This window comes from Heptranchias perlo, chromosome 4, assembly GCF_035084215.1.
Source record: "Heptranchias perlo isolate sHepPer1 chromosome 4, sHepPer1.hap1, whole genome shotgun sequence".
Classification (NCBI taxonomy): domain Eukaryota; kingdom Metazoa; phylum Chordata; class Chondrichthyes; order Hexanchiformes; family Hexanchidae; genus Heptranchias; species Heptranchias perlo.
The window spans coordinates 26,916,973-26,938,853 of NC_090328.1; the positions used below are offsets into that span (position 1 = coordinate 26,916,973).

General features: G+C 42.9%; 1 protein-coding gene across 1 annotated transcript in view; it reads right to left on the reverse strand.

Moving 5' to 3' along the window:
• Positions 1-21,881, reverse strand: part of LOC137320449 (thrombospondin-4-like) — a 97,731-nt gene that overhangs the window by 50,565 nt on the left and 25,285 nt on the right. Inside the window, exons 4-6 of the mRNA XM_067982145.1 lie at positions 21,041-21,143; positions 15,938-16,020; positions 5,901-5,952 (exon numbers count right to left, since the gene is read on the reverse strand). Coding sequence (XP_067838246.1) covers positions 5,901-5,952; positions 15,938-16,020; positions 21,041-21,143 — 238 coding nt within the window. The remainder of the gene's footprint in view (positions 1-5,900; positions 5,953-15,937; positions 16,021-21,040; positions 21,144-21,881) is intronic.

Here is a 21,881-nt window from a genome sequence, read left to right on the forward strand (position 1 = left end):
ATATGCTTGTAGAAATTTAGTTAGCCTTTCTCCTGTTTTTTCAAGATTTAAGTGTCACAGAGTAATGCTGAATGATGATAATAATACTTGTATTTGTGCAGCACCTCTCATATTGAAACATCTCAAAGTGCTTCACGCAATTAATTACTTTTTGAGGAGCAGTGACTATTGTCATGTTGGACGTATGCTGGACTACATTTTGATGATGATACTTGCAAGTTTACCAGAAAATAACTTGAAGCATGATAACAGCAAATTCTATATACATACACATATATGAAATTAATTCTATATAGTAACCGTACCATATATGGACAATGGTATTGAACACTATTGTTTGTTATAGTGGAAGAACACTTAACACGTTCACAGTACATTCCTCTTTCCCCTATTTTAACCATGGTATTAAGCCATTTAAATCAAATGGGTCAACACATCCATTAAAATAATAAATACAGGAGTCATACAAACATGTTGACTATTTGTCTGTTATTATTGTAAAAAGCAATTTCTAGTCTAAAGTGTTTGGAGTGTGAATATATAGCCCTTAAAACTGAATTGCTAATGCTTTAAATCTGTTGTCTGATTCCTTTCAACAGGATGTTCTTGCTGGGATTGCAATGTGTACATGTTTTACCCATCCTGCCTACTAGTCCTACAAAATCCACCACCGAGAAGGACAAAAGCAGAAATGTCATGGGAATACTAGCACCTCCAAGTTCCTCATCAAATCACACATTATCCTGGCTTGGTTATATATCACTGTTCTTTCATCGTCTCTGAACCAATATCCTGGAATTCCCTATCTAACACCATTGTGAAAGCAGCATCGGCACAAGGTCCTTAACGGTTCAAGAAAGCTCAACACCATCTTCTCAGAGCAAGTAGGGATGGGCAATAAATGTAGCCTTGCCAGCATTGCCCACATCCCAAGAACAAATGCGGGCTAGGAGGTTTTGGGCTAATGCTGGGGAATTTCAGGCCTTTAACTTTGGGAGCTGAATATTTCACTGTTTGCTTTCACTGGGCAATTTGTTCACTTGTCTCAGATTTTTAGGCGGAGAATTTACCAATGTGACAAGTCTGGATATGGGAATTCTACTGCAGAATCCACTCTTATATGGAGGCAGAAGATGAAAGGAACCCTTAGCCACAAGGCCGTGTATACAGACCCAGGCACACCTGGGAATGTGCGAGGAAAACTCCAAACTCCTGGAATCTGACCTGCAGATAACCTCCACCACAGGAACAGTACTGCCAGTAGCAGTCAGGGTCACTGCAGTACTGAAATTTTTATGTCACAGCTCATTCCAAGCTACCACAGGGGGCATCAGCAACATCAGTTCACAGTGCACAGATACATTAAGCAGGTCACAGCTGTTGTTCAGCAGAGCAAACACCTGCTCCCGGAATCCTGACAGCAGAGTGAAAGGACCTGCAATTTTTCTGCAACACTCTTTAAGAGCAGATTTAAAATATGATCTTTGTGTTCGAACAGTATAGCTGCCTGGCTTTCTGGGCATGCCACGCCTTGCTTCATTCCGTTTACTCATTGTGTCTGCCTTCAGTTTAGGTGCATCCCCTTCTGCCACAAAGACAAGTCTCACATCCATCAAAGTGAGACACGAAATACGGAAAAGTAAATTTCTGAGGTGTGGTTTGATGACTGTTCCCAAGGTTCAGGGAATGATTGATGGCACTCATTGCCATTCTGGGCCCCTACAAAGAACCCCGTGGTCTTCAAGAACCACAAGAGGTTCCACTCCATCAATGTCCAGCACTATAGCAGTACTAAAGGATCATGCAGGTCAATACCCATTTCCCAGATAGAAGTCATGATGCCTTTAAGATAATCCTTTGTGCTAAAGTTAGGAGACCAAGATTACACTCTTCAGCCCTGCAAGTGTCAGCCTTGGCTCAGTGACAGCCCCATCACCTCTGAGTCGGAAGATTGTGCGTTCAAGTCCCACTCCAGAGACTTAAATACATAATCTAGGCTGGCACTTCAGTGCAGTACTGAGGGAGTGCTGCACTATTGGTAGGCGCTGACTTTCAGATGAGACATTACACTGAAGCTCCATCTGCCCTCTCAGGTGGATGTAAAAGATCCACTATTTGAAGGGGAGTTTTCCCAGTTTCATGACTAACATTTATCCCTCAGCCAACACCAAACGCAGATGATCTGATCATTTATTTCATTGCTATTTATGGGACCTTGTTGTGCGCAAATTAGCTGCCTCGTTTCCTACATTCCAATAATGACTACACTTCAAAAGTACTTCATTGGCTGTAAATCAGTTTGCGATATCCTGAGGTGGTGAAAGGCGCAATATAAATGCAAGTTCTCTCTTTCTTCATCCTTGAAACAGCCACACGGAGCAGTTCAATGAAGATACAACAAGGCCTTTGCAGCCATCAGGATCATTATTGAACACACTACAGACATCTTGAAGGATCGGATCAGGGGGTCTCTTACTATAAAGTCTGCAATGCTCTCCAAGATCATCATAGTCTGACCAATGTTGTATAATTTTGCCATCCAGAGAATTACATCCATGGAAGATGGAATATGGAACAAGGAGGAGGATAAGCATGCACTGCCAATGGCAAAGCAAGACACCAACAATGAAGCAGAAGATATCCTGCTGAAACACCTTTGCAGGCTGCAAGAGTCATAAGGCAAGTTCTCATAGACAAGACCTTCAACTAATTATCACATTCATTCAATGCTTTAAATGCAATGGCCCAAAAAGCTTCAGCAATATTGTCCTTTTTATTAACTCAATTATTACGGATGACAGTCCTATGATCTCTTAATACTTATTCTGCACCATCAGAAAAATAAATATACTGAGTGATTATAGTCAAATCTCAAAGTTTGCTTTTTTCAAGGCCTAGTTGGCTTAAAGGGATCTTCAGCTGTGGTCAGGTAAAGCTGGATGGTGCTTTGGGAGACATTTTTCTAGAAGTCGCTTGTGGGTGTTGCATCTTAACGCATCTGAAATGTTATATAGTTGCTACGGTAAGTTCTGCTCACATGTCGCCAGCTGCTCCTCAGTGCTGCTTCTTTTTAATCCCAATGTTAAATACACCTATCCTTTAGGCTGTTGCAGAAGGCTGTTCACAAGGGGCCGGTTACCCGAATTCCCACCTCCAAATCGGAGAGTTGCTCATTGGGAAACATGTTTTGCACTGACAGCTCGACGGCTGAATTATAATGAGGACCCACCACAAAAATCGATCGGGCCCCAATTAACATGAGTGCACCTAAATTGCCCCTAATAAATTCATCTCACTCATTTACTTGTTTGCACCCATTTCCATTGCATTACACATACATGCATCTTTTCACACATTACACGTGCATTCCACATTGATATTTAGAATACATACAACGACCCACACAGTTATAGATATTGTAGTTAAATAAATGTTGCCTCTAACTATAACTTCATGCCACCTGTGCCTGGTCTGTAAACAGAAAATTTATTGGAGAATTTATTGCACCCAATGGAAAACAGCACCAATCAGCATTAAGCGCCTTTGATAAGCTCTTACATCGAATCTACAGCAGAGTAACAGGCCATTCGGCCCAACTGGTCTATGCCGGTGTTTATGCTCCACACGAGCCTCCTCCCTCCCTACTTTATCTAACGTTACCAGCATACCCTTCTATTCCTTTCTCCCTTGTGTGTTTATCTAGCTTCCCCTTAAATGCACCTCTGCTAGTCGCCCCAACTACTCCTTGTGGTAGCAAGTTCCACATTCTAACCACTCTTTGGGTAAAGAAGTTTCTCCTGAATTCCATATTGGATTCATTAGTGACTATTTTATACTTATGACCTCTAGTGTTCGACTCCCCCACAAGTGGAAACATTTCCTCTACGTCAACCCTATCAAACCCTCTATCAGGTCACCCCTCAGCCCTCTTAATGGACACTAAAATAATGCCAGTCATTAATACTAATAAATTCTTTTTTCACAGGGTAGAACTTCAAGATGGCATTGCAAGCAATTTTTTTCCTGGTATTAGACATCAACCAAAATGGGCATTAACACCAGAATATATAGTCACTTATTGCCAAAACTAATGTTGGTTAAAGGAAGTGTTTTGTGGGAATATTTGTTTTAGCCAGTACTTCAATGCAATTTAGGATTGATAAAGTCGATATCATTCTCAGCTAAATTTCTTTTTGAATTATGTTTTTTTTCATGTATTTATATATATATATATATATATAAGTAGCCTTCCTGTCAGGAAAGCCTATAGGAAGATACATTGTGGTGCTCGATTTAAAAATACAAAAGAAGGAGGAAGTAGCTGGACATAACTGTAATATATCTGGCAAGTTGTGCAGAGCTATGCTTCATGCTCCAGCTATGCAAGAGCCATTTTGGATGCAAGCAGGCTGTGGGTGAAACTCTGAGAATCACCAGTGGCTGGTATCTCTGTGCTGTTTACTCCATTGGCTTTCCCACTTAGACAGATGGTTATCAGACTTTCAGACTGCTTCCACGGGGTGATATTCTGCGGGATTTTCTCGCTTGTTCACTGCAACCTCGACAGTAAAGTTGCAGATACCCCGGATAAATGGTGTAAACAGGGTTTGGGCCGTTTCTCTGGGGCTTTCGCGACTCTTGCGCCGAAGTTACAGCAGACAAGAGGGATAACCCCCCCCCCCCCATTGAAATTCACCCTCGTGGTTTTGAATGAGTCTTAAAGCCCTCCAGCTCAACATTGGGAAGAACAAAGCCATCATCTCCAGCCTCCATCACAAACTCTGGTCCCTTAATCACGGATTCCACGTCCCTCCCTGGCCACTCTTGCAGGCAGAAAAAGACTGTTTGCAATCTCAATGTTCTGTTTGTCCCTGAACTCAGCTTCAGACCCTATAGTCTCTGCATCACAAGACCACTTCCAACTCTGCAACATTGCACACCTCCACCCCTGCCTCAGCACCCTCCCCTGCACCCGCAGGCTCAACTACTCCAACACTCTCCTTGCTGGCTTCCATAAACTCCACCTTGTCCAAAACCCTGCTGCATGTATCCTCCCCCACACTTAATTCCGCTTACCCATCACCCCAGTCCTCACTGACTTATATTGGCTCCTTGTCCCCCAGCACCTGAAGTTTAAAATTCTTGTGCTTATCTTTGTATCCCTTAAGGCCTTGCCCCACTCAATTGCTGTAATCTCCTTTAGTCCTATATCACCCCTACGATCTCTGTCTTCTGACGCTGTCCTTTCGTGCATCCCCTCCATCTTTTGCCCCACCATTGATACCTAGAAATATACAGAAGTACACAGAAGTTACAACACAGAAACGGGCCATTCAGCCCAACCAGTCCGTGTCGGCATTTACCCTCCGGGCAAGCAAATAGTTCTAATCACATTTACCCACTCTGTTCCGATATCCCTTCAGCATCTTTTCCTTCATCCAGCTAATCTTGAACGTTGACATAGCTCCTGCCCCAGCCTCTAACCTTGGAAGTGAATTCACAGCCTTATGGCAGAGCCTTCAGCTACCTGGGTCCAACTCTCTGGCATTTCCCTCTCTGAATACCTCTGCCTCTTTACTTCCTTATATGAGGGCTTGCTGGTGGTCACCAAGTGTAGTCATTTCATGGACAGGAAGTTAAGTGGAGCACTTTGATGGAATTGGGGTTTTCTACAGAGGTTTGGGGGCAAACATGACATTATCCAATTTCTGCATTTCCAACCTGGATTCCCAGATTTAAAAAAAGGTGGAGTGTATGTCAGAGATGTGTGGGAGAGGAGGTGTAAGGGTGACTGTTGAAAAATTCCTGAACAACTGAAAATCCCCTGCCCCTCATACTAAATGTTAATGTCACATTTCAGGGTTGCAATTAAAAATGGAAACAAATGTTAAGATGCTCACCGCATGCCTGACACTCTGCAATGGTGTGACGTAACAAAGTGGTTTCTGTGACCTGTAGAAATAAAATAGAGTTTTAACAACCTTAAAGGTAAAGTAACAATAAGATGGAGGCTGTACAGTGGCACAAAGGCCCAGAATTTGCGGTCAGAATAATGGTGAGGCCCACGGCACTCACCGTTATTCATGCGCAAATCACACAGCAACTTCAGGCAAGGGCAGATGCGAGGTTAAACGCGAAAATCTGGAAGTTGCTGTCCGAGGTGCACTGCTCCTCCATTAGCTTCGCAAAAGCAGCATCTCACTCTCAGGCTCACCATTCAAATGCATCGAACAGTGTGAAGCTCCTGTACTTGCATGGTTGAAACGAACTAAACTCGCCAGAGAAAGTTAGGGCTTGTCCATTTCAGCCTAAGTACCCCTTTTAAGGGCGTGATAAGTGTTAGTTACTGCCAAACAACCACTCTGGCACTGAAAATTAACTATTACAAGTGTGGAATCTCATTCATTCAGCTTTTAATTGTTGGTGGAGATTTTTAAAATTTAAATTAAATTTTTCTTTCACTTTTTGTTTCTGTCTCTTTTTTCTCTCTCTTAATCCAATCTTTCTTTCCCTTTCTTTATTTTTTTTCTGTACCTGATTTGACATTGAATTCACTATTCTAACTTACACTTCCTGGTTCAGATTCTTCACTGTTCATTTAACAATTCTTCAATCTGATTGGTTGAGGAGGTACACAGTTGCTTGCCCTGTTCACACAGATCCCAGATGCCCTGTAGAGGGCGCCGAGCCGTTTCCATCTCCCACTTCCAGCAACTTCCAGTGCAAAATCTCATGAAAATTAAACAGGCAAGGGCAAGTCTAACTAATGGCAGGTTGCCGTTTGTTGACTGGCTACAGAAAATTCTGGGCCAATGTATTAGAAGGGGTTAAGCAGGAGCAGGAAACCTGTCTTCAATCTCCAGCTGTGCTTAACCTTGCATCACTGTCTAGAGGAAAGTTAGAGGTGAAGGTTATTGTAGGACATCTGTTACATGCCTGTCATTCACCAGCTGAAGATCACCATAGGTCTAAACTGGGTTTGGCTTACTGGACTGTCTTCTGAGTCATGCGAGTTGTGAGACATGTACGGGGGGAAATATGGGAATTTTATATCATCTAGGAAAAAAATTACAGGGATTGAAATTCATCAGTGTCCTAGTTCGATGCATTTGCTAACACATTTGTGACAAATTCATGTCTGTGTATTCAACAAAGTCACGATTCCATTTATTTTAAATGAACTAATGGCTTTTTTAAAAATAGCACAGACAGGAATTTGATGCAAATGCTTTAATCAGTGTGTTAAAAATAGCACACTGAGGAATTCTGATCCCATAATCAGATGCAAATTTGTCCTTGCCATTTCCCATACCTAGCCTGATTTATTTATCAGGGAGATGTACCCCATAGGTTAACTGTTTTCTATCAGTTTATCTGAGATCACTAACCTGCAGTGGCGAACCTATGGGGTGAAATAGCGCTGAGCAACATTAGTAACAAGCATGTTAACATGTTTGTACGAAATTCTTCTATTCCTTCTTTAACAAAGGTATAAACAGTTTAAAATAGACTAGCAACAGCAGTAAATAACAGGGAAAGGAATTTCACGTGAACACACACGCCACAATTTCACCCCAGTGAATTCTTCCCTCAATTCCCAGCATTGTTTGGAGGCTCCGTCTTCATGAAAAAGAGATTATAAGTTTTTTCTCATTTATTTACAAACATATGATACAATGATGTAAATCACATTAAAATGCAGTGCTGCATTACTCTTCAGAAGACTGTCATTACTCTTCAGGCTATTTTCCTTCCCTATTACTGAATGAACCTGCATTTATATAGTGCCGTTAATGACCTCAGGACATCCCAAAGCATTTTACAGCCAATTAAATACCTTTGAAGTGTGGTCACTGTTGTAAATGAGGAAACATGGCAGCCAATTAGCACGCTGCAAGATCCTACAAACAGCAATAAGACAAACAGATTATCTGTTTTAGTGATGTTGGTTGAGGGATAAATATTGGCCAGGACAGTGGGAGAATTCCCCTGCTTTTCTTCAAATACTGCCACAGGATCTTTTACGTCCACCTGAGACGGCAGATGAGGCCTTAATTTAACGTCTCACCTGAAAGATGTCTCACTCGATAAACAATCATCATTTTAGCTGGAAATTACTGTCATCAGCAGGAATTGTACAAGTGGTGAACAGAAAATCGCACGTTCGGTATTTTGCCCTCTCTCCACGGGCTCTGTGCTTCAAGATAATTTCCTGACCTGGTTGCATGCTTGCAATGTGATCTCTTGCTTCCTAATATACTATACATAATGGACAGAAAATTGTGAAGAATATGTGCCTGAATTCCCAATATGTGCCCCCAGAGGCCAAAACTTGGACAACAAGCAGAGGGCTAGAGGACAAAAGTACAAAATTCACAAGTCTCCTGCAATGCTAGAGATTGGAAGAAACTTTTTCTCCCCCACAGGAGAGAAAACTTGTCCAACAAACTTCCACTGAAGTTGTTCATGGCCAATCAACACCTTTAAGAAGAAAATGCATTGATGTTTGTGGAGATGTATGATTGAGATCTTTAATAACACTGCTAGGTTTTTTTCAAGGGACTTTGAGGAAGAAAATTAGTGTTCCCTAGAGTAAGGGATAAGGAGATGGTGCAGGAGGGAAGGTTATGATAGAATAATCATGCATGAGCCCTGGATAGAGTGGTCTGGATAGGCCAAAAGATTTTTTCTTCCTTTGGATTTTGTTATGTTTTTATTTTGCAGCTATGTTGTGTTAAAATGATTTGTTGTGTGAAACCTCGTTAAGATTTCAGTTGTAAGTTGCAGCTTGTATTTGTGCCCAGGTTTAGTATGGCCATTTGTGGTAAGCATTCAAAGGGCTATAAGATTGTACAAATGTTTTGGATGGGGCAGCCGTAAAACAGCGATAGGGCATAAGAATACACTTAGTGGCATGCATATATAGGGCAGCTACCTCATATAGGAAACTGTTAGATAGCCTGTTAATAAGTGAGATTTTGAAGTGAAATTTTAGTAACAGGATAAGTCTGCTTTGTATTGTATACGGGCCTGCCTAGGATAGAGGCTATTAGATTCTTAATTAAAATATCATGTAAACTACTAAAGCTTTTGAATTGCAGCACCAGTAGTTTAATTACCCTTTTTGATGTTAACAATCCTCTGACAAACATACAAAGGCCCTAAGACAGGAGTATGTGCTAGACAGCGTGGCTGCTCGCCAGCCTATCCATCTTTCCTGCTTCATAGGGGTGTAGGAGAAGTGTGACATCTTTATGAAGCAAGGTGCCATCACAGGTCGGTGGAGTAACAAGCTGACGAAGTTTGCACAAGAAGGAATGTTTGTGGATATACATAAATATTGCCTTGCTGTCTAAATTAATTAGCTATTAGTTTAAGAAGTTTTGTAGTTCTAATTAGTTTCTGAAGCATAACATTTGATCATGGGAAAAGAATATAATGCAGAACTATTAGTTCCAAAACAAATCTACAAGGCCACAAGGAATGCAATCAGAGATAAGGGGACAACACTCCTTCAGTTAGACAGAAGGTCTTTGTCAGCCCATTAATTTTACTCTGTGAGATTGTTTGTTCTGTAACTTTCCTCTAATATAATGGTTTGATTGGCAGAGTAGGCTGTAGTTTCCAGGCCTTAAGTCAAGGGGCAGTTAGGCCCCAGGATAAGGAAGCTGACAGATATGATCAAGGTGGAGCATCTTCTGGTGCCTCCCAGATTTGGTAACTATCAGTCTGTCCAGTTTACACATACAGCTTGTTAGATGAAGAACTTTTGTCTCATTATATGAATCTTATATTAGGTGAATAATAATTTTTGTAGAATCTCTTATATAATAAATGTTTTGTATATGAATCATATTACTGTGGAATCTACACTTTACATTACATAGAATGTACATCATAAAAACAGGCCATTCGGCCCAACAGGTCCATGTCGGTGTTTATTCTCCACATGAGCCTCCTCCCTCCCTACATCATCTAACCCTATCAGTATATCCTTCTATTCCTTTCTCCCTCATGTGTTTATCTAGCTTCCCCTTAAATACATCTATGCTAGTCGCCTCAACTACTCTTTGTGGTAACGAGTTCCACATTCTAACCACTCTCTGGGTAAAGAGGTTTCTCTTGAATTCCCTATTGGATTTACTAGTGACTATCTTTTATTTATGGCCCCTAGTTCTGGTCTCCCCCACAAGTGGAAATATTTTCTCTATGTCTGCCCTATCAAACCCTTTCATAATCTTAATGATCTCTATCAGGTCACCCCTCAGTCTTCTCTTTTCTAGAGAAAAGAGCCCGGCCTGCTCAATCTTTCCTGATAGGTATAACCTCTCATAAGAACATAAAAAATAGGAGCCATACAGCCCCTCAAGTCTGCTTCGCTATTCAATAAGATCATGGCTGATCTTCGACCTCAACTCCACTTTCCCGCCTGATCCCCAAATCCCTTGATTCCCTTAGTCTCCAAAACTCTATCGATCTCAGTTTTGAATATGCTCAACGACTGAGCATCCACAGCCCTCTGGGGTAGAGAATTCCAAAGATTCATAACCCTCTGAGTGAAGACATTTTTCCTCATCTCCGTCCTAAATGGCTGACCCCTTATCTTGAGATTATGACCCCTAGTTCTAGACTCTCCAGCCAGGGGAAACAGTCTCTCAGCATCTACCCTGTCAAGTCCTCTAAGAATTTTATTCGTTTCAATGAGATCACCTCTCATTCTTTTAAACTCCAGAGAATATAGGCCCATTCTACTCAATCTCTCCTCATAGGACAACCCTCTCATCCCAGGAATCAATCTAGTGAACCTTCGTTGCACCACCTCTAAGGCAAGTATATCTTTCCTTAGATAAGAAGACCAAAACTGTACACAGTACTTCAGGTGTGGTCTCACCAGAGCCCTATATAATTGCAGCAAGACCTCCTTACTCTTATACTCCAACCCCCTTGCAATAAAGGCTAACATACCATTTGCCTTCCTAATTGCTTACTGTACCTATACGTTAACTTTCTGTGATTCGTGTACAAGGACACCCAAATCCCTCTGACTACCAACTTTTTAAATCTCAGTTCTGGTACCATCCTAGTAAATCTTTTTTGCACCTTCTCCACTGCTTCTATATCCTTTTTATAATATGGAGACTAGAACTGTTCACAGTACTCCAAGTGTGGTCAACCAATGTTCTATTCAAGTTTAACATATCTTCTCTGCTTTTCAATCCTATCCCTCTAGAAATGAACCCCAGTGCTTGGTTTGCTTTTTTTATGGCCTTATTAATCTGCGTCGTTACTTTTAGTGATTTGTGTATCTGTACCCCCAGATCCCTCTGCTTCTCTACCCCATCTATATTCTTATTATCCAAGCAGAAAGTGGCCCCCTTATTCTTCCTACCAAAATGTAATACCTCACACTTATCTAAATTGAAATTCATTTGCCAATTACACACCCATTCTGCAAGTTTATTAATATCTTCCTGTGTTTTGTTGCAGTCTTTCTTGGTATTAATTACACCCCCCAAATTTGGTGTCGTCCGCAAATTTTGAAATTGTACTTCTGACTCCCAAGTCCAAATCGTTTATGTAAATGGTGAACAACAGTGGTCCCAGCACTGATCCTTGTGGAACACCACTTCCCACCTTTTGCCAGTCTGAGTAACTCCCATTAACCCCTACTCTCTTTTCTGTTTTGTAGACAACTTGCTATCCATTCTGCTACCTGTCCCCTGACTCCACATGTTCTGACCTTGGTCATGAGTCTACTATACGGTACCTTATTGAAGGCCTTTTAATAAATATTGCTTGGCTTAAAATATCATGTAATCTACTGAAAGTTTTGAATTCCAGCTGACCTTGCAGCACCAGTAATTTAATTACCCTTTTTGGAGTTGACAGTCCTCTGACAAACAGGGAGATTAATATGTGTGGAGTGTTTAATTGAAGCTCTTGAACCAAAGATGGAAATATAAGTGGACCTTTGGATCAATAATCTAACAAGACTTATGTTGAGAGCTTTCCTCAGATTTACCATCTGCTTCCACATTTGCAGCCAGGTCTTCTGGGTATTCCTGATAGCATTTACCCGACCAATCTTTTCTGTGGATGCTGTTTATCAGGGCATAGGAACATGAGTAGGCCATTTAGCCCCTTGAGCCTGTTCCTCCATTCAATGAGATCATGGCTGATCTGTGACCTAACTCCATATACTCGCCTTAGCCCCATATCCCTTAATACCTTTGGTTAACAAAAATCTATCAATCTCAGACTTAAAATTAACAATTGAGCTAGCATCAATGCCATTTGCAGAAGAGAGTTCCAAACTTCTACCACCCTTTGCATGCAGAAGTGTTTCCTAACTTCACTCCTTAAAGTCCTGGCTCCAATTTTTAGGCTATGTCCCCTAGTCCTAGACTCCCCAACCAGCAAAAATAGTTTCTCTCGATCTATCCTATCAGTTCCCCTAAATATCTTGAAAACTTCGGTCAAATCACCCCTTAATCTTCTAAATTCCAGGGAATACAAACCTAGTTTGTCTAATCTCTCCTCATAATTTAACTCTTGGAGTCCAGGTATCATTCTAGTAAATCTACGCTGCACTCCTTCCAAGGCCAATATATCCTTCCTAAGGTGCGATGCCCAGAACTGAACACAGTACTCCAGGTGTAGTCTAACCAGGGCTTTGTATAGCTGTAGCATAACTTCTACCCCCTTGTATTCTAGTCCTCTAGATGTAATGGTCAGCATTCCATTAGCCTTTTTGATGATTTTCTGTACCTTCCCACGACATTTTAATGATCTATGTACATGAACCCCTAAGTCTCTTTGGACCTCCACTGTTTCGAGCTTTTCGCCATTTAGAAAGTACTCTAATCGATCCCTTTTAGATCCAAAGTGGATGACCTCACACTTGCCTACATTGAAATCCATTGGCACAGTTTTGCCCATTCACTTAATCTATTAATAGCTCTCTGTAATTTTATGCTTCCATCTACACTGTTTACAATGCTACCTATCTTTGTGTCATTAGCAAACTTGGATATGTGGCTCTCTAGCCCGTCATCTAAGTCGTTAATAAATACAGTGAATAGTTGAGGCCCCAACACAGGTTCCTGTGCGACACCACTAGTCACATCCTGCCAATTTGAGTATCTGCCCATTATCCCTATTCTCTGTCTCCTGCCGCTCAGCCAAGTTCCTAACCAGAACAATAATTTGCCCTCAATTCCATGAGCTTCAACTTTAGCTAACAGTCTCTGATGAGGGACTTTATTGAATGCCTTCTGGAAGTCCATATAAACAACATCCATAGACATTCCCCTGTCCACTACTTTAACCACCTCTTCGTCTGGCATGACCTACCCTTTACAAATCCATGCTGGCTCTCTCTGATCAGCTGCAAATTTTCAAGGTGTTCAGTCACTCTATCCTTAATTATAGATGCTAATAATTTCCCTTCCCCTTCACATTGTACAGCATGGCACCAAGTGCAGAATCTGGACATTTGAAAATATGTGGGCAAGTACACTCCACAATGCACAAATTTAGCAGCTTTAAATACCTTCCCTGGCAGGCGAGAATGTAGCCCTTTAAATGGCTCGGTGGAGCCTTTTAAAGTTCTGTCAGATGTCCTCCCTCAGACAGCTCGCTGTGGGAACTGGAGCACACACAGAACTGCTAGCACATTAAAATCCCAAATATCAGGAGTTCAACGGTTACGCAGGTGCAGGCAATGCCAACAATTGCAATGTACTTTTCTCGAACTTCTAAGCTCTTATCACTGACTCATTAATAAAAAAGCAAAATGATAATGGGGTAGAAACCCACCTTGGACAGTATCGCGTTGGCTGCCTGATATAGGCTCTGATCCATGGTGCTAAATATCAGGCAGGACACATAACAAGGGAGGCTGGTACAATACTGCCCGTTTTACACTACTGCACAAAACAAATTTCTACCCAATGGCTCCAGCAATTGAGGAAGTGCACAGGGCAGGACTTCTGCCCACCTGTTTGCCCTCACCTTGACCCTATTCCAAATCCCAGGGGTGAGATGATTTGAATGCTAGTTACTTGTCAAGCTGGTGGGATTTCAGCACGGCAGCTAAGGTGGGGGCTGGGGGGGAGGGCGTAGACAGGTACCAGCTGGTCTGGTCTAAGTGCCGCAGGGCAAAACGGTTGAACAATCCTTAGTCCATTAGCTGGTCTGGTTATCCAAACAACCTCTCTGAGATCGACTGCCATTTGGATACAGCAGTGTGGGGCCCATAAGGCCCTTGTACAGCAAGTATGCCTGCAAGCTTACTTACCATTCACTGTTTGATAGGTGGAACTGGTGGGATTTCTGGAGATATCTTACATTACGGGGGCAGGGGGGAAGGAAATGGGGGGTGGAAGAGCACCCTCCCCATTCCTTTTGGAATTGCTCAATGGTGCCAGAAAGAGGCAGAACCCCTGCGGAAACAGGTCCACCCTAAATATTTCACCACAGAAAATGGCGTGCAATTTCTAGGCTCTTACATTTTCTACCCGATTGGAGATGAATTGCTGAGACATCCGCTTTTTCTCACTAGTTAAGGGCCAAAATCCCCTTCTTTGCTAATTTTGGTAAAGATGTGAAAAATGTGATATTCAGCCCTTATCAGACTGCTCACTTCATACCAGATTTACTTACCATCGATACCTAGAATTATAGATTACACTTAATGAAGTGATCAACTTTAATACACTTTTTACTCTTGTCCCCTTTTTTTGCTAAAATTAACCAAGGCAGGAATTTCGACCTCTTGATAATCACTTGTATGGTGCAGGTAGCTTGGTTTCAATCTGTCCCAATCAGCATATTTGCAACAGCTTGGTACACTGCATGATACAGCTCAGTTTTCAGTTAATAACATTTCTCAAAATAAGAACTTATATGCTGGTTAGATTTCCTGAAGAAAGAAGTTTTAGAGATACAATCAGGAAATGAAATCATGTCAGATTGTACGCCTCACTTAACCAGGATAAATGTATCGCATGGGGGAATTTTCCGATGCATGTGTATAATCTTTATTGGGTCCTTTTTATTATTGAGCACTAATAACCCTATTTCTCATACAGAGTTGACTGGTTCTCCCTCCATCAGCTTTACCCCTATGTATAAAAGATCCAATGTTTGGGTGGTCACACATGTGAATCTACAAATTTTGCCAGATTCGAAGAAGGAAGCACATGTGCTCGCTCTCTATACAGCAGAGCCCAGTGCATCTACATAGACCAGCACCCAATGTGCAGTGTAAAACCGAGAGAGTGGCACACGGCTGTCCTAAAACAAGATCTTAAAACTTGACATTGAAGCACAAAAGTAAAAAGGGGTGAAAATCTAGCAAGCTGTCAGTGTAAACCCATGGGAGTGCACCAGAAGATTAGACTGGGAGCCAGATATGTTGGGTTTGGGCCTTACGTTGGGGATTCCATGAACTTTGTAAGGGGCGGAACCTCCACCCATCCCATACAAGGCCAGTGGCATAGGAATGGGTGGGGCCACGTTGGGGAACTCCCAATACCAGTGGTTCGCATGTCATCTGCCTCCCATCAGCAGGATGCATCATCAGTGAGAGCAGGCATTTCAGGCAGCTTAAAGCTAGCTGTGGGCCCACCTGGGGGTCCAGGCCAAAGATCATGTCCGGATCCTAAAAGATTTACAAGTGCTCCCTTGGGCAGTTCTTTAACAGCCCCCCCTCAGACCCAGCACAGTACATCATATTATGCGGCCTCTTTGACAGGTGGACACCCAAGGTGCATCTCGAGTTGCACAGGTGCATGCCATTGGTATTCCTGTAGGGAAACTCATCCTAGCCCTGGACTTACATTGGGATGTGCTCCCTCCACAGATTTTTGGACCCAAAATGCTTAATGTTATCTCTCAAAGGCAAAGAACTTCCAGTCTAGGAAATTTACTTTACCTGCTGTCTGAGAAGCTGTTTCATTTCTGCAAGCATTTGATTGAGTTGTGTCATCTGGACGACCAAAAGTCTTCCTGTATCACCTGCAATATAAAGGGAGATGGTTAACTTGGATTTCTTATTGGGGATAGATATAGATTGAGATCACAAAGACATGTACAGATGAGGGAGGCCATCCTTTCATAGAAATCTCCGGTCGCCTCCATCAAGGCATCCAATTTCCTCTAGAAGGATTCCAGAGGGTTTGCCTCCAATACTTTACCTGGAAGCCCATTCAGTCTTTGATCAAACAGCTCCATGATACAATGGTTTCTGTGCTGCTGGAGCAGTGGAGGGGGCTGTTGTATGTACAGGGCAGTGGGCCAAGTTTGAATAGTGGAGATGTGAAGATAGATAAATACTCTGGTGTCACATTTCAGGGTTTTCTGACCATTTGTCTACTGAAAGGATTTGGAAAAAAGTTACTTTTAAGTGGTGAGTTCTGAAACAAAGTGTATTTGCTCACGTTTATAAAGCAAGGCCACAGGCTGCAGGCATTTTCGGAATGTGTATTAAAACCAGGCATTGGAACAGTTACCCAAGATGATCAGAAACAATAGGGAATCTCATCCACTAGCTCCCAACAAACATTCACACTTCGCTTCACTGAGGCAGCATCAGAAAGTCGGAAATGCCAAAGGTAGAGTTAAGAGCGCTCTTGTTTGAGTCTAGTAAGATGACCCACAGATGTGCAGTGGGGCATGTTCTTTATTTTGTATCATTACACAATGACAAGTTGTGCTGATCGAACTAAGTGAATCTGATCATGACTGTTGTTCTATATTGTGGAGATGCCGGTGATGGACTGGGGTGGACAAATGTAAGGAGTCTTACAATACCAGGTTATAGTCCAACAGCTTTATTTTAAATCACAAGCTTTCGGAGCTTTCCTCCTTCGTCAGGTGAGTGCAGGGTTCCAAAAAGGGCAGTTGGAAAGATTATCTGTAATCACCAGGTATTGTTCTGTGACTATATATGGTGCCTTTTTGGAACCCTGCACTCACCTGCCGTCATCACTCCCTTCCTCAAAAATCCCACCCTTGCAAGCTACCACCCCATCTCCAACCTCCCTTTCCACTCCAAAGTCCTTGAACGTGTTGTCGCCTCCCAAATCTGTGCCCATCTTTCCCACAATTCCATGTTTGAACACTTCCAATCAGGTTTCTGCCTTGTTTCTGCCTTTGATATCCTTACCCCTACCAAGTCCCTCATTGTTTTCCACCCCTACCATTCCTGCAGTACAATTCCCACCTCTGCACCCTTAGATCTGAGCGCTAAGGCTTGAGCCTGGTGCATGACTGGCATGATGGTCCACTGCTAGATCTGGCTGAATTATCTTAAGCAATACAGCACTTCCCTCTCAACAGCCAAATCCTACTATTCCAGGCAGGTAAGGGCAATTCTAAGTTTCTCATCTTGATAGTAAACTGCCTCCTCTGACCCTCTTCTTTTGCACTCTCAATTCTTATCTTCAACATCAAGTGTGAGGAGCTCATGGGTTTTTTAAATTCAAAACGTCAGGACTATCCATTTAGATGCCTCAGCCTCCTCCTCCATGCCTGACCCTCCAAGCTCTCCCCAAATACCAACCCCAACTGTACATCGTTCTACAGATTCTCCCAATTTTTCCCCTGGCTGTCATCGGACATATCTCCTCCACTGGATCCACGTCCAGCACCCTCAATCACCCTTCTGACCCACTTCCTTACCTCTCCTTGGCTCAATGCTCACTGACATTGTCAACGGCTCTCTTTTCTCAGACTCTGTTCTTCTGCTCTTTAAAACTGTCATCATGATTTCTTCCTTCAAAAAGCCTAGGCTCAACCCTTCCATCCTCTGCAACTACACCCTATCTGTAGGGTTTTCACATGTGTCACCAGCACCTGGTTCCCTTCCCATCATTCTCTTTTTGAATCTTTTCAGTCCAATTCCCACCTTCCCACTACATCGGGACGACTCTAATGGAAATTACTAATGCCAACCTCTATGATTGCAGCCATGGCAAGCTATCCCGTCTTGTCCTCCTCGATATCTCCAATTTGTTCAACACAGTCAGTCACTCCATTGTCTTCCACCAAGTCTCTTCCATTAGCCACCTCCATGGCACTGCCCTTATTTGGTTTCACTTCTTCTTGCCCCAAAATGGCTAGCACATCTCCTGCAGTGGCTGCTCCTCCCATCCCTGCATTATCACCTCAGGAATGTCCTGAGGTTCCACTGTCCTTTTCTAGTCCTCACTGAGTCACTGCTCCTTAGTGATATCATTGGTAGGCACGGGGTGAGCTTTCATATTGATGCTGATGTCACTCAGCTCCATCTCTTCATCAGCACTCTTGATTCCATGACCAATTGCTGGTCTGACATCAAATTGTGGATGAGGCAGAACTTTTTCCAACTCAGCATCAGCAAGAAGCCATCTTATTTGGCTCCTGTTAAAAATGATACATCTAGCTCCTGATTCCATCTCCCTCTCCAGTCCCCTTTGTATCCTGCCCTCACCCCTCTCCACCTTTCGTAGCAGAGCCGACAGCTGTCTGGGCTGCACACTCTGGAAATTTCTCCTAAAACCCTTCCACCTTACTACCTCTCCCCACCTTCAAAACCTTTCTTTAAACACACCTCTATGACTATAACCAGGCATCCTCTAATTCACCTCTGTGAAGTACCTTGGCTTGTGTTACTATGTTCAATATTAATGATCTGATATGGGAGAGATTTTCTCTGTTCACTATTATGTAGTAAAACCATAAATGTGAGTATAAAGCATGTGTTTACAATCTTTTTTAAAAAAAGTGAAAGAGGAAATGCTCCCCCACCCAATACTGCACAGCACGGTCTACTTTATAGGGTAAATTCCTCAATCCTGTACATATGCTTGGGTCAGCTGTTGACATTAATAACATGGATCCCTCTTGCAATGCTAGAAAGAACGCAAATTTCTCAAACTGAGGCTTTATTCATAGCTTCCGTTACCCATATTAAAATCCTTCCTGGGCTGTCACTATCACCATCACACAATCCGCTCAGTACAGCAAACCCAGCAGCATGAAATTTACTATCAATCACAGTCACCCTTCAGTCAAAAGGAAGCAAAGTTGCTGCAGGGAGATGATAGAAGGGGTAGGGGGGCGGGGTAGCAGAGTCTATACCAGTTCTCCTCCCCTTTAGTTTGGACACTCAGTGACCAAAATGTGTCTCACCCCACAACTGAGCCAGAAATGTTGGGAAAATGTTAAGATTTATGATCAGCAAGAATGAGTTGGATAGCAACCCCATTTTAATATTGAGTTTATTTTTAGGCATGGTATGTAACTTGCCAGGTCTGCCTGACAGTGTGCTAAACTTGAGCTCACAAATGTAATCATGTAACTATGAAGGAAGTGCAATGGTATCACTGCCTAAAATAACTGCACTTCTCAAGCTAACAAGTGACTAGTCAATGACTGGTGCATATCTGATAGGTGGCTTGGGATAGTTGCATTGGTCTGATGCTTTTGCACGTATAATGAGGTAAACGAAAGCCAAGTCTGAGTAAATGACGCATTCTCTTGTGTCTTTCATCCATGTTATTTACAAATCACCCTTGTGAGGTTCACTAATATACCAGGTGCATTTATATCAGTGGAACTTCCTCAGTCTTTCCTTCCTGTTACAATTTTCAGGTTTTTGTGGCCCAAGTATCAGCTTCTCTCCATTGGGGGCACTCTCACCTCTAGGTCAGAAGGTTGTGGCATCATGCCCCACTCCAGGACATGAGCACATAACCTAGGCTAGTACTTCAGTAGGAGTATGACCTACCCCTGCTCCTATTTCTTATGTTCTTATGATCACCTCTCTCAACCCCTCCACTGCTTCTATGTTGTTAGACTGCTTGTCTGATATCCAGTCTTGGATGAGCTGCAATTTCTTCCAGTTAAACACTGGAAAGACCGAAGCCATCGTCTTTGGCCCTACACCACAAATTCCGTAGCCCAGCCACCAATTCATTCCCCTCCCCAGCCACTGTCTCAAATTGAACCAGAAATGTTTGCAACCACAATATCCTATTTAACTCCGAGTTGAGCTCCTGACCATATATACTCTCCATCACAAAGATCACCTACTTCAACCTCCATAACATCATTGGCCTCTGCTGTTGCCTCAACCTATCCGTTGCTGAAAACCTCCTCCATGCTTCTGTCACCTCCAGACTTGACTATCCCAATGCTCTCCCAACTGCCCTCCCATCCTCCATGCTCCGTAAACTTCAGCTCATCCAAGACTGTGCTGCCCTTATCATATCCCACACGCAGTCCTGTTCACCCATCGCTCCTGTCCTTGCTGACCTATATTGGCTCCCAGTCACCCAACACCTCCAATTTAAAATTCTCGTCTTCTGTTTGAATCCTTTTATGGCCTTGCCCATGCCTATCTCTGTATCCACCTCCAGCCCTACTAATCTGCCCCCCAGAACTTGTCCGACTGTGGTCTCTTGTGCACCCACCTCCCTTTGCCCCATCATTGGTAGACGTGCCTTCAGCCCCATGCTCTGGAATTCACTCCTTAAACCCCTTGATGTCAGTTTCCTCTTTTAGGACCTTCCTCAAAACCTACCTTTTTGACCAAGCTTTGAGTCACCCTCCTTTTTTTGTACAACGTCCATTTTTATCTGATCATGCCTCTGTGAAGCGCCTTGGGTCATTTTTCTACGTCACAAGCACTTTATAAATGTAAGTTGTTGTTGTGGGTCTTCTACCCGCTGTGACTTTGACCTATTTTCCTTGGTTGGGAGTAATTATTTGTGCAGGATGAACTCCCAGCAGGGTCTCCACTCTGCAGAGGGAGCCTACCACTACCACAGAGGGAAGCTCTGTGGTGCTGCAGCACCAGAAAAGAGAAGGAACTATAGTTAAAGAGGATTGTTGCCCCTTGAGGAAATCCCTAATAATTTATAAAAATAGTCCTCAGACCTGCCAGTGATAGAAAGGCATGGGAGAGGGAGAGATGGCCAGGACTAGGTCCTCCTTCGCTGGACGGCATGTTCTTCCCACTGCTTGTCCAATGTCATGCAGTTTGCCCACTTACCTACAATTCCAGCTGAATCACTTTGTTGGAACATGCAATCCTGCAGCGCTGCCACTTTAGCGATAGACCCCCCCAGGACGAGTTTCAACCCTTCCACAGAGTCCTGCAAAGAACAAAAAAAGTGTACTTTTAATAAACAAAGTCTAGAATTATATCATTTACATGTGATGGCTGCATCTCCTCAGTCAGTTTATTGTATGATGCAAGGTAATTAAAGGAATTGAAAAGGGAACATTTGCAGGGATATTGGGAAAGAGCAGAGGAGTGGGACTAACTGGATTGCCCTTACAAAGAGCCAGCGCAGGCACGTTGGGCCGAATGGCCTCCTTCTGTGCTGTATGATTCTATGTATTAAATTAGCCTGGTGATCAGCACAGTGGGCAAAAAGTGCTTTGTTGGCCCAAGAATTACAACAGCCACAACAACTTTCATCTCTGTAGCATTCCTCATTTGCAGGAAGACAACTCAAAGCACCTTTACAGTTAGGACAAAATAGTGAACAGCAATTCAGAAGGGGAAGGGGAGAAATGGACAGAGGGTGGGGGAGGTGGCAAAAGCACATTCAACAATAGTAAGGAGGGAGGTGGCGAGGTGGAGGCAACGATGCAGGGAGTTTCCAGAGAGCAAGAGTGCAGTCGCTGGATGAACGGTCACCAGTAGTGGAGAGAAGGGAATGGGAGACAAGCAGTAGCCCAGTGCTGGAGTTAATAGAGGAGCAGAGGGTGTGTGCATCAGCATAAGTCTGGAGCAGATCACTAAGGAGGGGGGAAGCCCATGGATAGATTTGAAAGTGATAATGAAAATTTTGGTGTCAACTAACTGGGATGGAGAAAATCAATAG